Source organism: Notothenia rossii (genome assembly GCF_949606895.1).
Source record: "Notothenia rossii genome assembly, chromosome: 10".
Taxonomy (NCBI): domain Eukaryota; kingdom Metazoa; phylum Chordata; class Actinopteri; order Perciformes; family Nototheniidae; genus Notothenia; species Notothenia rossii.
Window position 1 is genome coordinate 62,682,497 of NC_136908.1, and position 15,020 is coordinate 62,697,516.

A 15,020-nucleotide genomic window follows, 5' to 3' on the forward strand; every position below is an offset into this window, starting at 1 on the left:
ATGTGTGTGTGTGTGTGTGTGTGTGTGTGTGTGTAATAGCTGCTATCTGAACATGCAGTACTACCTCTCTGATTGCAGAACAGTTTACCTTGGCTGAAAATCCATACCTGACACACACACATTGATCGGTCTCACTGTACAGTGAGAGTGTGTGTGAAATGCATTGTTGCAATTTCTTTCAAAAGTTAGCTCCAGATCAAAAACAGTTCTGTCAAACACTCTCCAAACACACAAAGGAAATACAAAAAAAGGAAGTTTAAAGTAAACTTTTCATTACAGTATTCACTCATGGTGCATTTCCACTACAGCGCGGAGCACGGTTTAAGCGTGCCGTGCCCGGCCCGTTTTTGGTTGCGTTTCCACTTGGCGTAGTTCCGGCTAGCGGGTCATTTCTCACAGTTTTTCTGGCCTTCCAAAACCAGGTTCTTTCCGGGCCAACAACAGGGCTGAGTCGGGCTGAGTATGCTAACCTAGTGAGAGAATCGCTGGCAAGGGGGCTACAAATACATTACATTACATTTAGCTGAGGCTTTTATCCAAAGAGACTTACAATAAGTGCATTCGACCAGGAAGATACAACCTTGAAGAAAACAGAATCATATAAGTCCATCAGGTTTCATAGAGCCAAACATTTCAAGTGCTACTCAACTGGCTTTAGATAAGCCAGTCCTTTATTAGTATATAAGTGCTTTGTTAGTAATTCTATCTCTGGAAGTGGAGTCCAAAGAGATGAGTTTTCAGTCTGAAGAAGATGTGTAAGCTTTCTGCTGTCCTGATTTCAATGGGGAGCTCATTCCACCATTTTGGAGCCAGGATAGCAAACCCTCGTGTTTCTGCTGATGGGAACTTGGGTCCCCCTCGCAGTGCGGGTGCAGCGAGCTGTTTGGCTGATGCAGAGCGGAGTGCACGTGCTGGGGTGTACGGTTTAACCATGTCCTGGATGTAGGAAGGGCCAGATCCATTCACAGCATGGTACGCAAGTACCAGTGTCTTGAAGTGGATTCTAGCAGTTACTGGAAGCCAGTGAAGGGAGCGGAGGAGCGGCGTGGTGTGGGAACATTTAGGAAGGTTGAAGACCAGACGAGCCGCTGCATTCTGGATGAGCTGCAGAGGTCAGATGGCACATGCAGGTAGACCAGCCAGGAGGGAGTTGCAGTAGTCTAGGCGTGAGATGACGAGAGCCTGGACCAGAACCTGCGTCTCTTTCTGGGTCAGCTGGGGACGTATCCTCCTGATGTTGTAAAGAGTGTATCTGCAGCAGCGGGTTGTAGCAGAGATGTTTGCAGTGAAGGACAGTTTGTTATCTAGGGTCACACCCAGATTCCTTGCAGTCTGAGTCGGGGAAACAACTGAGGTGCCGATGTTGATTGTTAGGTCAAGAGTGGGACAATCTTTTCCCCGGAAGGAAAAGCAGTTCAGTCTTGTCAAGGTTGAGCTTGAGGTGATGAGCAGACATCCACTGAGAGATGTCTGCTAGACAAGCAGAGATGCGTGCGACGACCTGGGTCTCTGAGCGGGGAAAGGACAGAATGAATTGGGTGTCGTCAGCGTAGCAGTGATATGAAAAACCATGCGGGCTAATGACAGATCCGAGCAAGTTTGTGTACAAGGAGAAGAGGAGGGGACCAAGAACAGAGCCCTGAGGGACCCCTGTAGTTCATTGACAAGGGTCAGACTCGGACCCTCTCCAAGTTACCCTGTAGGTATGGTCTTTGAAGTATGAGGTGAGGAGGCAACTACAACAAGATGAACATATTTGACCGTGATTTAATTGTAATACACGTTTCAAAATGATGCCGAAGTAACAACATACTGATACCGGTTAGTAAAAACCATGAATTAATGCTTTGACAAGTCTGCAGACAAGACGGCAGGAGAAACACCTTTTAAAATGCGTGTTTTCTGAATGGAGATCGGCTAAGCTAACACAGCATATGCTCAGTAATCACCAAATTAGTGCTGCTTAACCTAAGGGTAAAACAGATGTAATGAAACACATTGCCTTCCACAGACATGAAAATTTGACGATAGTTGACGTGCAAACAGATAAGATCAGCTTCCAGTAAACCCAGAGCGTGTTGGATGTGTTACCGGAGTTTAAAGATGTCTGTTTTTATAGTTTTAGGACCAGAATCAGGTTTGAGTTATTGGTAGGCTACCTGTTGAGCAGGAAGGTGTTGTCGGAGCAGGTCAGGGCCTCCAGCAGGATCTTCTTCTCTGAAACGGCGCTGGTTGAGTGGAACTTCATCCAGATAAACTCCCAGACGTCCTCGTCCATCAGGCTGACCCCGGTGCAGTACACGATGTCCCTGATGTTGGGAGGAATCCTGCAAATACACACAACCAGCCATTAGACGGAGAACATATGCAACAAAAAAACACAAAAAAGTTAAGTTTGTGTCCCATTAGCCGCGTTCACACCGGAGTACTTTTCCCACTTTAGTTCCGATTTGGTTCTGAAATGTCGCGTTCACACCAAAAAGAGCCGGAACTAAACCTTTTTAGCAGGGACTCTCATGCGGCTCTCTTGTGAGAAAAGAGCTATATTTCTGATTGGCTGGGCGGATTGCAAACCACGCCCCGTAAAACTCAAAAAAAGTGTTGTGAAGCCACCATTTTATTAGCATTATTAGCATTAGCATTAGCCCAGCGCAGAAACGCAGAGAGACTAACTTATGGCAACACAACATAAAACATGGGAGCGGTGGAGATGAGGAGGTGTCGGTGTTCTGGCGATTTACTCGGAAGGCTTCAGTAGAAGCTGCTGGGAGTCCCAGCAGCTTCTACTGAAGCCAGTCCCCAGGTCCGGGGACTTCGGGTGGCAGTATACGCCGTGAAGTTGTTTGCGGCCTGCCAGTAAACCCAAAGCAGAAGAAGAAGAAGTGACGTCAGCGGCTTCATTTGCCTAATCCACCCCCAGGGATTTATTCCGGTGTGAACGCGATCTGTACTTAGTTCATCAGAACTAAAGAGTTCTGATGAACTAAGTTCTCATGAACCTTTGTGGGAAAAGTACCTGCGGTGTGAATGCGCCTATTGTCGTGATGCAATAAGTGTATGAGGATGTTTCGGAGACAGGAAGTGAGAGTTAGGGTGGACCAGGAGAGGTAATGAAGTAAAAACCCAGATAAGACACGTCCACAGGATTAAGCAGGACTCTCTGTGGAAGCTAAATAAGTCATTCTGATTCCATTAAGGAGCGGCTTTAAAACTCCCCTCACCTCACCTCTGGATTTACTGAGGAAAAACACAATTAAAGACACTTTCGGAACCAACTGGAACTCCAAAAAGTCCCAATGACACCAATGGCCTGTGGACGTATGGCTTGGAAGAATGCAATGTGACATTTCTGGACATTGTTTAATCTTTAGTATTATTCTTTCCTGGTTTTAAAAGCTATACTACTGTAACATGATAAAACTATGTTCTACACTAACAATGCCCCAGCTGGACACATTCAATACAAAGGTGAACATCTCCTCACACTGTAATGTCATTGTGTGTATGTGTGTGTGTATGTGTGTGTGTGTGTGTGTGTGTGTGTGTGTGTGTGTGTGTGTGTATGTGTGTGTGTGTGTGTGTGAGTGTTTGAGCGTGTGTGTGTGTGTATGTGTGTGTGTGTGTGTGTGTATGTGTGTGTGTGTGTATGTGTGTGTGTGTGTGTGTGTGTGTATGTGTATGTGTGTGTGAGTGTTTGAGCGTGTGTGTGTATGTGTGTGTGAGTGTTTGAGCGTGTGTGTGTATGTGTGTGTGTGTGTGTGTGTGTGTGTGTGTGTGTGTGTGTATGTGTATGTTTGTGTGTGTGTGTGTATGTGTATGTGTGTGTGAGTGTTTGAGCGTGTGTGTGTATGTGTGTGTGAGTGTTTGAGCGTGTGTGTGTATGTGTGTGTGTGTGTGTGTGTGTGTGTGTGTGTGTGTGTGTGTGTGTGTGTGTATGTGTATGTTTGTGTGTGTACTTGACCTAAATTGTCAGTAAAGCACAGCTTAAAACTTTCATCACAATACAGTGAGCTCAGCTGGCAGCAACAATGCTGTACTGAACACTGTGTGTGTGTGTGTGTGTGTGTGTGTGTGTGTGTGTGTGTGTGTGTGTGTGTGTGTGTGTGTGTGTGTGTGTGTAAGCAGAGTGTGTGTGGCTGAGTGTGTGTGTGTGTGTGTGTATGTATTCTGAGCGACTGCAGAGTGAGTGATGCAGGGACAATTACACCATTCAACGACCTGGGAAATCATTTTAGAGATGCTCCACTTAAGTGCAAGCTTCAAGACACACACACACACACACACACACACACACACACACACACACACACACACACACACACACACACACACACACACACACACACACACACACACACACACACACACACACACACACACACACACACACACACACACACACACACACACACACACACACACACACACACACACACACACACACACACACACACACACACACACACACACACACACACACACACACACACACACACACACACACGCCAACTGTGGCGTTAAAGTCCTTCTTGACGGCGTCTTCCAAACACTTAAGTGTGTGTTTATGAATATCTGTGTGTTTAACATCGGCTATAAACTTCTCCATGTTATTTATCATGTACGATATTAAGTACTACTGTGTGTACTTCTACTACTAAGGCTATATCTACTATAGTACTGTTACTACTTCTAGTACTGCTAGTATTTATATGTCATTACCAATGCTATTTCTATTTAAAATACCAGTAAAGACTTTTTTACCCTGCAGAACAAACAGAGAACCTCCAGATGGCTTTGATCCCATTAACTAACAGTGTGTGTGTGTGTGTGTGTGTGTGTGTGTGTGTGTGTGTGTGTGTGTGTGTGTCTGTGTGTGTGTGTGTGTGTGTGTGTGTGTGTCTGTGTGTGTGTGTGTGTGTGTGTGTGTGTGTGTGTCTGTGTGTGTTTAACAGTCTGTGGAGAGTGTTTTATGTCCTACAGCTCTATCTTTCTCCTGAAATATCTCTGCCTCCCACTCCATTCTTCATCAAACTCCCGTCCTGACAGTGAGCACACCGTCTGAGTGATAAAACACTGAAGCCCCGATAGAGGGACGTAACAAAAGAGCATATTCAAATATATTAAAAAAAATATATTTATATTTAAAAAATGCCACAATGAATATAAAACATAAAAAAAAGGAAATTAATTAGAATAAAATTACAAATATGAATAATACATGTAAATTAAATGGGTGCATCTGAATAAATGCTGAAAACAAATACTAATACTAAATATATGTGTTTGTATTTGATTAATTATATATAATGTTAAAATGTTATTTAAAAATATAAATGAACTCTTTTATATATTTTTTTCAACATTAACAGAAAATCACTTATACATAATATATAAATAAATATATTTATCAATCATATTTAAAAAAAAAAAAAAAGTCTATTTATTTATTAGAATATTTAACTATTTATTAAGAAAATATTGATTTATGTTCAATATATCTGAATTTAATAATAATATATTTTATTTATATTGTGCATTTCAAGGGTACCAAGGCCGCTTGACATGAGGTAAGGACAGACAACAAAACAAACAAACAAACAATAAAGTATAATAAATAAACAAATAGCGGTGGGAGTGGAAGCAGGAGGCTGTGGTGGGTTTGGGGTCAAAGGTCACGGTGAACAGGTGAGTTTTTTAAAAAGACGACAGGTGTGTTTGTGTGTGTGAGCAGTTTGAATTAAAAACAGGTGGAAATGAGCTAATACTGTATAATAAATACAGGACATGAGTAAATGTACTTAATAAACCTGCACTCAGGGAGAATGAGTGAAAGGGGTCCATTTAGGTCCCTGAACCCCTCACCAGGTTAATCCCTGAGATTTAGAAACCCTCTCTGTATTCCCCGTGTGTTGGGTTCACTGAGAGCCGCTGGGAAAACATTAATATTCCTCACGGATGTTAAATATTATCCGAGCTCTGCAGTAATTACTCTCTTTGTTCCGGATGGAAATTTACCCTGAGTGATTTTCCAGCAGGTGCTGCGAGAGGGGGGGGGGCTCTCTGATACTCTCTCTCAATGCTATACAATTAAAACGTATTTATGTGTTAATGCAGGGGCGTCAAACTCAAATACACAGTGGGCAATAATTAAAAAATGGGTACTAGTCGAGGGCCGGACTGGTTCAATGTTTATTGCAGAACTTATTGAAATGAACTTATTGCACATATTAAACCTGGAACTAACAAAGCTTAAGTTATTGCCTATAAAAACAACATTAAACATTAAATAATCAGTTCATTCATTTCTTATGGCTCTATCTGCAGCTTCTCCAGAGTCATTTCTTATGAGTACATTTTCCCACAGGCCAACAACAGCTTCAACAAAACTATTTCCCTCAAAGAGAAACCAAACATGCCCTGTTGACGTGAGAGAGAAAGTGCAGAAGGAAACATCCATTAAACTCAGTGAGCTGCTCTGTGATGCTAGTTCAGATACTTGGCATCTCATCTTGGGTATAAGGTCATCAATGTTTGGGCTCAGGCTCTGAGCTGAGGAGACCCTCAGGATGGAGTGAAGGTGTGCGTGCAATATACCGGCGGGGCAGATCTAATAGTGATTAGAAATTATCCTGCGGGCCGAAATTAAATCCACCAAGGGCCTGATTTGGCCCCCGGGCCTCGAGTTTGACACATGTGTGTTAATGGATCCAACTCAGGGATGAACAATTAAAAGAAAAAAGTAGAATACAAATATGCATTAAAAGTTCAAATTAAACATTGCAGAGAAATATAAACATATCAAAATAAGAAGTTATGAAAAAATATAAGTACAGTAAACATCTTCAATAAAAAATGTAATTAAATATTATATTAAAATAAGATTTTGAGAAAAAATTGCAATAAAGGCAAAATTATTATAATAAAAAAGATGAATTAAAAAGTAAAAATTAAACAAAACAGATAGAAAGAATATATAAAAATAAGTGGTTAGGTAAGATGGTGCAATCAAATAAAAAGTAAAGCAAAAAATGCAAAAACTGTTGTAAAAAAATAAGAAGTCAAGAAAAAATACGCAAAAAAAGGAAAAAGTTAATAAAATATGACTTAAAAATAATAAATAAAAAATGGTAATAAACATAAACTTGAGAAAAAAAATGTGAAATGAAAGAAAAAATTGATTACATTTTTTTATTATGTAATAAGAATAACAAATCAACATGAGTATGTGCTCCCTCTCAGAGACTCGGGGTGTTTCTCAATGTCGAGGATGCTTCCTTGGTAGCACATGTCTTCCGAGTCACTTCCTTAAGAAGCGATGCAAGAATCCTTCCTAGCCTCGGAAAACGAAGAATGGTGGAACAGGATAACAGGTGTGCCTCATATGCGAGGCCCCGCCTTAAATGGAGCGTGTGCTTGGTCCGCGCTTGGTCCGTTCGCAAAGCATTGTGGGGATTTTATGACCGCGGAGTTTACACACGCATACTTGCAACCCTCCCGATTTTCACACGCATACTTGCAACCCTCCCGATTTTCGCGGGACACTCCAGATTTCACTGCCCTCTCCCGGTTTCCTCCCGGGGTCATATTTCTCCCGCATTTCTCCCGATTTCTGACTAAATCAGATTTACTCAGGACTGTTTCCACTCGGACTTTAATACAGCTACACCATTGTTTGGTTTCCATGGTAGCACGTCTCTTTAGTGTCGTGCGCAACTGAAAGTCTGAGAGGGTGAGGCAGATAGTCACAGAAAACTGAGACCATCCATCAAGGATGGTGCTACAGGCTGCGAGGCAGTGCACTTACAACTACAATAAGCATGTTAGTGTTAAGCCAATACAGCTCCGGCGATCCACTAGCACCCCCCCCAAGTCTCAGGGTTGGCAAGTATGTACACATGTGCAGCCTCGAGATTTCCCGCTACGAAGGACGCCGGCCTCGGTAGAATTCCAAGTATGCTGGACATTGGAACAGTCCTTCGGCGGGACTCGATGACGGAGCATCCTTGAAATAGTGGCTCTGGAGCATCCTTCCTAGGCATTGAGAAACACCCTCAGTGTTTCCGGCGTCTGAAGCGTTTGTTTAATTTAGATATTTTTTATTTCTCCCCCCCGCTGCCCTGAACACAGCAGCAGCGTCTGTCTCTGTTAATCTGTCTCTGTTTAATCTACTCTCTGAAATCTAATCCCGATCATCTCGTTAAAGAACCGCCGGGAGAGACGAGCGCATAAAGTGAGAAATCAAACCCATTGATTAGAGAGGGAACGGCTCAGGTTGATTAAAAGAACGTCACATGGGAACGCCGGGACGTGTTTCTGCACTCAGATAAAAACATTAGAAATAATATATTACATTTAGAACAAGATTATGTACAAAGTAATTTCAATTATTCAACACACATGGGAGGAATAAGGGTTTATTGTTTGTTTGGAGATGCAGCCTTCAAATCACTCCCAACTAATTCATTTAAATTCACTTTTATTACTTTAAAGTGGACCTATCATGCTATATTTGAAAATCACATTGTCTGATTTTTAAATAATTTATTTGCAAATTATGGTGGAAAATAAGTATTTGGTCAATAACAAACAAACAAGATTTCTGGCTCTCAAAGACCTGTAACTTCTTCTTTAAGAGCCTCCTCTGTCCTCCACTTGTTAACTGTATTAATGGCACCTGTTTGAACTCGTTATCAGTATAAAAGACACCTGTCCACAACCTCAAACAGTCACACTCCAAACTCCACTATGGCCAAGACCAAAGAGCTGTCAAAGGACACCAGAAACAAAATGGTAGACCTGCACCAGGCTGGGAAGACTGAATCTGCAATAGGTAAGCAGCTTGGTGTGAAGAAATCAACTGTGGGAGCAAATATTAGAAAATGGAAGACATACAAGACCACTGATAATCTCCCTCGATCTGGGGCTCCACGCGAGATCTCACCCCGTGGGGTCAAAATGATCACAAGCACGGTGAGCAAAGATCCCAGAACCACACGGGAGGACCTAGTCCATGACCTGCAGAGAGCTGGGACCAAAGTAACAAAGGCTACCATCAGTAACACACTACGCCGCCAGGGACTCAAATCCTGCAGTGCCAGACGTGTCCCCCTGCTTAAGCCAGGACATGTCCAGGCCCGTCTGAAGTTTGCTAGAGAGCATTTAGATGATCCAGAAGAGGATTGGGAGAATGTCATATGGTCAGATGAAACCAAAATATAACTTTTTGGTAAAAACTCAACTGGACGTGTTTGGAGGAGAAAGAATGCAGAGTTTCATCCAAAGAACACCTACTGTGAAACATGGGGGGGGGGAACATCATGCTTTGGGGCTGTTGTTCTGCAAAGGGACCAGGACGACTGATCCGTGTAAAGGAAAGAATGAATGGGGCCATGCATCGTGAGATTTTGAGTGACAACCTCCTTCCATCAGCAAGGGCATTGAAGATGAAACGTGGCTGGGTCTTTCAGCATGACAATGATCCCAAACACACCGCCCGGGCAACGAAGGAGTGGCTTCGTAAGAAGCGTTTCAAGGTCCTGGAGTGGCCTAGCCAGTCTCCAGATCTCAACCCCATAGAAAATCCAATTCAGAGGCTGGGTCCTCAGGAGGACCCAGCCTCTGAATTGGGACACAGCTTTTGTAGGTGAAAGGCTAAAGGGGCGGGACATCTCTAAGCTGGTTGACCAATCACAACAGAACAGGCCGGCTAACCCAGCAGACTGGGCTCTGGTTTCAGACAGAGGGCGAAAAGAGGTGCTGCAGCACAGGCAGCATGAGAAAAATAAAGAGCTTTTTGAACATTAAAGCATGGAGTGTGTGTGTGTGACTGTGTGTGTGTGTGTGTGTGTGTGTGTGTGTGTGTGTGTGTGTGTGTGTGTGTGTGTGTGTGTGTGTGTGTGTGTGTGTGTGTGTGTGTGTGTGTGTGTGTGTGTGTGTGTGTGTGTGACTGTATGTGTGTGTGCGTGACTGTATGTGTGTGTGTGTGTTACCTGTTCTTGTTGCTGGAGATCCAGTCAGAGATGTAAGTGACGGCCTGACGGTGGCACTGTTTGTTCCCGAAGCTACATGCTAACATGATTAGCTCCCTCTGTAGCTCCCTGTGGAGGAAAAGGAGGAATTAAACGCCAGTTTCTGGGGTTTTGAACGTCAACACATTTGATTTAAATACATAAATATGAGCTTTAACATTAAAATAAGTGGGAGTTTTTCTATCCAAGTATGTGTGAGGTAGACATAGAGACTATTTGCAATGAAAGCTACCGGACTTAATCAAATGAATATAAGCCACCGTGATGGATAAGTGAAGGCCTTTTTAAAAATACACACGTTATATACAGATCTATATGCAAGAACATGAACTGAGAGCGGCTGTATTCTGAGAGCCTTGCAATGTGGCTGTGGGATTAGTCTCATATAGGAGTGTGTGAGTGTTGGTGTGTGTGTGTGTGTTTCAAGGCTTTATTGTCATGTGCTCAGCAGCTACAGTGTAGATATGGCTATGAACAACTGAAGTCACTGGCTCCTCCGACAGAGCAACATGAATATATAGAGGACATAAAACAAATAAAACAGATGAAATAGTGCAAGAGAATGTTACTTTTGAGATGTGCAAGAAATACAAATAAAATAGACATTGTGCAAGAAAACTAAATGGAATATGATATATTAGATAGATAATTAGCAAAATGCAAACAGATGAATGTGTATGTGTGTGTGTGTGTGTGTGTGTGTATGTGGTGTGTGTGTGTATGTGGTGTTTGTGTGTGTGTGTGTGTGTGTGTGTGTGTGTGTGTGTGTGTGTGTGTGTGTGTGTGTGTGTGTTTGTGTGTGTAGCATACTCAGTCTGGTAGGACGCCTGCAGAACGTTGCCTTCACTGCTGGGAACGTTAGTCGGCCAACCCATACGATGATACCGAGCCGCAACCTGCTTCAACACGTAGTCCTGTTATAAAACACACACACACACACACACACACACACACACACACACACACACACACACACACACACACACACACACACACACACACACACACACACACACACACACACACACACACACACACACACACACACACACACACTTAATTAACTTTGTATGACTCTTGAAATGTATTAATGTTTTCGATGGCACCTTCAAAAAAGGAGTAGCTCTACTCTTCTCATTGTTCCTGTATAATGGCAATAAAGCATTCTATTCTAATTGACTTGTTGCCATGGTAATTGATTGAGGTGTTTACGCTGAACAGGCTGTACTCGTCAGTGCGGTCCAGCAGCTTGTCGAGCTGATAGAGAGCCCGGCTGGCAGAGTGCCACGGCAGGAAGGAAGGCTCCTCCGGCAGGTAGCCAATCAGCTGCAAGGGAACGCCCTGAGGGAGGTACCCCGCCCTGAGAGAGAGAGAGAGAGAGAGAGAGAGAGAGGGAGAAGTTAACAATGCCAACAATTTGAACCTGTACTGAAACAATTCTTCCCGAAATTGAATTGAATTGAGAGAGAGAGAGAAAGAAAGAGAGAGAGAGAGAAAGAGAGAGAAAGTTCATATGAAAACACGTGAATCTTTTCGTAAAGAAAACACGTGTATTCAAAAAGAAAGAAAACTCGTTCATTTGAAATGTCATTTTCTTGTACAAAAAGGAAACATAAATTCCAATTAAAGAAAACAAGTTATTTCAGACACATGCACGTTGATTCCTCGAGAGGAAAACCGGATCAGTCCTTAAAGAAAACTCCTTGATTCCTGGTAAAGTAAACATGGTTTTTGGAAAAACTTAAAGTTCCCGTGTCACGGCCATTTCTCCTGATCATAACTCCATTGTTAAGGTCTACTAGAATAGATTTACATTGTTCAATGTTCCAAACTCACATTGGTTTCTCAAACAGCATCTCTGTGTAGTATGTGTATTCACTCTCTGTCCTAAAAGCCTTGTTGGAGCTCCTGCCCCCCCTCCCTCCCTGTGAGCCCAGTGGCCACAGCGAAACCCAGCCCAAACACACACACACACCCGCAGCCTGGCTGGGAGTTTGTGTGTGTGCTCAGGCTGAGTTCCGCAGTGTCTCGCTGTCGTCGCTTAACTTGCTTGGAAAGAGTACACGTTAAATCAAGAACAGGATAATGTCTTGGAAAGAAAACATGCTGATTAGAAACCAAAGGAACAAATATGAACTGAAACCACCCGAAAAGCAGTGACGTGTGCAAAAACTGAAAAATCCTGTTCACATGTTTTAGTTTGACTTCTTCACTTCACCGTAAAGAAAGATAGGAAACAGAAGGGACGTGTGTACCTGATAAACATCGATCACTAGATGTAAGGGCAGAGAAGGAGAAGCACCTTTACAGAAAACATGACGTCTGAAAGTAGAAACACATCGGAGTCGTTCACACTGAGCTGCTGCTCCACTCTCTCTTTTCTCCGCCTTCATTTTGAATCTCGTAAACAGGACGTTTTTTTCTCCTCTGCAAACTGGATGGATTATGGAAATGTGTGTTTTGGAGGCCAGGTGCATGATGGGAATGCAGATGAGTGTGTGGAGGCTGGATTATGGAAATATGACAGAGTCTTATCTCGGACAGTTTAACTCTCTCTCTCTCTCAACCTGTGAATTAAAATAACACTCCGTTAAATATTGTCCCGGTAAAATACCAAGGCCACTTTGATTGACAGCTCTTCAGTAAAGGTCACTTCCTGTTGGGTGTGAAATAATAAAACCCCTCTGCGGTCATTCCTTATCACTTTCACTTCCAATAATCAGAATGGAAACCAATACAACTGCCTCCACTTCCTGCCTCGTTAATATTCATGCAATGTGGGAGGGGCTGAAGGTCGCCATGGCGAATGTTAACGAATGCACTCATTGGCATTCACGATGTAACCCGGGCGACGGCGGTGGCATTTAGAGGACGAGTTTATCTTATTGTGACTGTAGTTTATTAACACGCATACGCACGCATACGCGCGCACGCACACACACACACACACACACACACACACACACACACACACACACACACACACACACACACACACACACACACACACACACACACACACACACACACACACACACACACACACACACACACACACACACACACACACACACACACACACACACACACACTTTAATTCAGTTCATTTTTTAAGTAAGTTGGCTCTGTTAGAGAAGCAGAGAACTAAGAAGATTATAGATTTTCAACTTTCCCTCTCATTTACAGTGTGTGTGTGTGAGAGTTCATGTGTGTGTGTGTGTGTGTGTCTCTTTCCCAGCTTTGTCGTAGTAACGAGCTCATTACCTCGTTAACGTCGTTAAAGGCCAGTTAATTGTTTGGCCATTAGCAATGCTCAGTGGAGAGGTAACGAGGGACTGCTGCGGGCGGGCGGACACACACACACACACACACACACACACACACACACACACACACACACACACACACACACACACACACACACACACACACACACACACACACACACACACACACACACACACACACACACACACACACACACACACACACACACACACACACACACACACACACACACACACACACACACAGAAAGGCAACATCCATCACTGTTTAAGAGTACACTCAAAGAGACAGCCATTTAATACTGCTTAACTGCAGCTTAACTAGCTTCACACACACACACACACACACACACATGAACACACACACGCTCACACACACAATTAGCTTTACAGTGCCCATTCTTTAGCCAATCAAAATGCCAGCAGAAGACTACACAGCATTATTAATATAAATTCAGAGAAATATTCCTTAATCTCTGTAATCAGTTTAAGGCAAACCGCCCATTACATCTCGATCAGTGATCATCAGCAGAGATCTGAGATGTGATGGCCTGATTGCTCTCCGTTGGCCCAGTAGGTCGTTATCGTCCATTGTAAAGACGAAGGAAAGTGAAGGGAAGCTGATAATTGTTAACTGACTCCTGATTGGTGGAAGAGAACTCTAGCTCCAAAGCCCAGCCTCTGTCTGCATACAGAGGAGGGAGGAAAAATAAATAGATAATATATGATTTGTTTCTGACTCCTGATGTTTACCCAACATGTTGACTATTTACCCAACATGTTGACTGTTTACCCAACATGTTGACTATTTACCCAACATGTTGACTGTTTACCCAACATGTTGACTATTTACCCAACATGTTGACTGTTTACCCAACATGTTGACTGTTTACCCAACATGTTGACTCTTACCCAACATGTTGACTATTTACCCAACATGTTGACTGTTTACCCAACATGTTGACTGTTTACCCAACATGTTGACTGTTTACCCAACATGTTGACTGTTTACCCAACATGTTGACTATTTACCCAACATGTTGACTGTTACCCAACATGTTGAGTATTTACCCAACATGTTGACTGTTACCCAACATGTTGACTGTTTACCCAACATGTTGACTATTTACCCAACATGTTGACTGTTTACCCAACATGTTGACTATTTACCCAACATGTTGACTGTTACCCAACATGTTGACTGTTTACCCAACATGTTGACTATTTACCCAACATGTTGACTGTTACCCAACATGTTGAGTATTTACCCAACATGTTGACTGTTACCCAACATGTTGACTGTTACCCAACATGTTGACTGTTTACCCAACATGTTGACTGTTTACCCAACATGTTGACTATTTACCCAACATGTTGACTGTTTACCCAACATGTTGAGTATTTACCCAACATGTTGACTGTTTACCCAACATGTTGACTGTTTACCCAACATGTTGAGTATTTACCCAACATGTTGACTGTTTACCCAACATGTTGACTGTTTACCCAACATGTTGAGTATTTACCCAACATGTTGACTGTTACCCAACATGTTGACTGTTTACCCAACATGTTGACTATTTACCCAACATGTTGACTGTTTACCCAACATGTTGACTATTTACCCAACATGTTGACTGTTACCCAACATGTTGACTGTTTACCCAACATGTTGACTATTTACCCAACATGTTGACTGTTACCC

General features: G+C 42.8%; 1 protein-coding gene across 1 annotated transcript in view; it reads right to left on the reverse strand.

Moving 5' to 3' along the window:
* trhde.1 (thyrotropin releasing hormone degrading enzyme, tandem duplicate 1) overlaps positions 1-15,020 on the reverse strand; it is a 179,564-nt gene that overhangs the window by 10,328 nt on the left and 154,216 nt on the right. Inside the window, exons 15-18 of the mRNA XM_079656583.1 lie at positions 11,241-11,388; positions 10,839-10,942; positions 9,990-10,097; positions 2,160-2,327 (exon numbers count right to left, since the gene is read on the reverse strand). Of these exons, the coding sequence (XP_079512709.1) occupies positions 2,160-2,327; positions 9,990-10,097; positions 10,839-10,942; positions 11,241-11,388 (528 nt within the window). The remainder of the gene's footprint in view (positions 1-2,159; positions 2,328-9,989; positions 10,098-10,838; positions 10,943-11,240; positions 11,389-15,020) is intronic.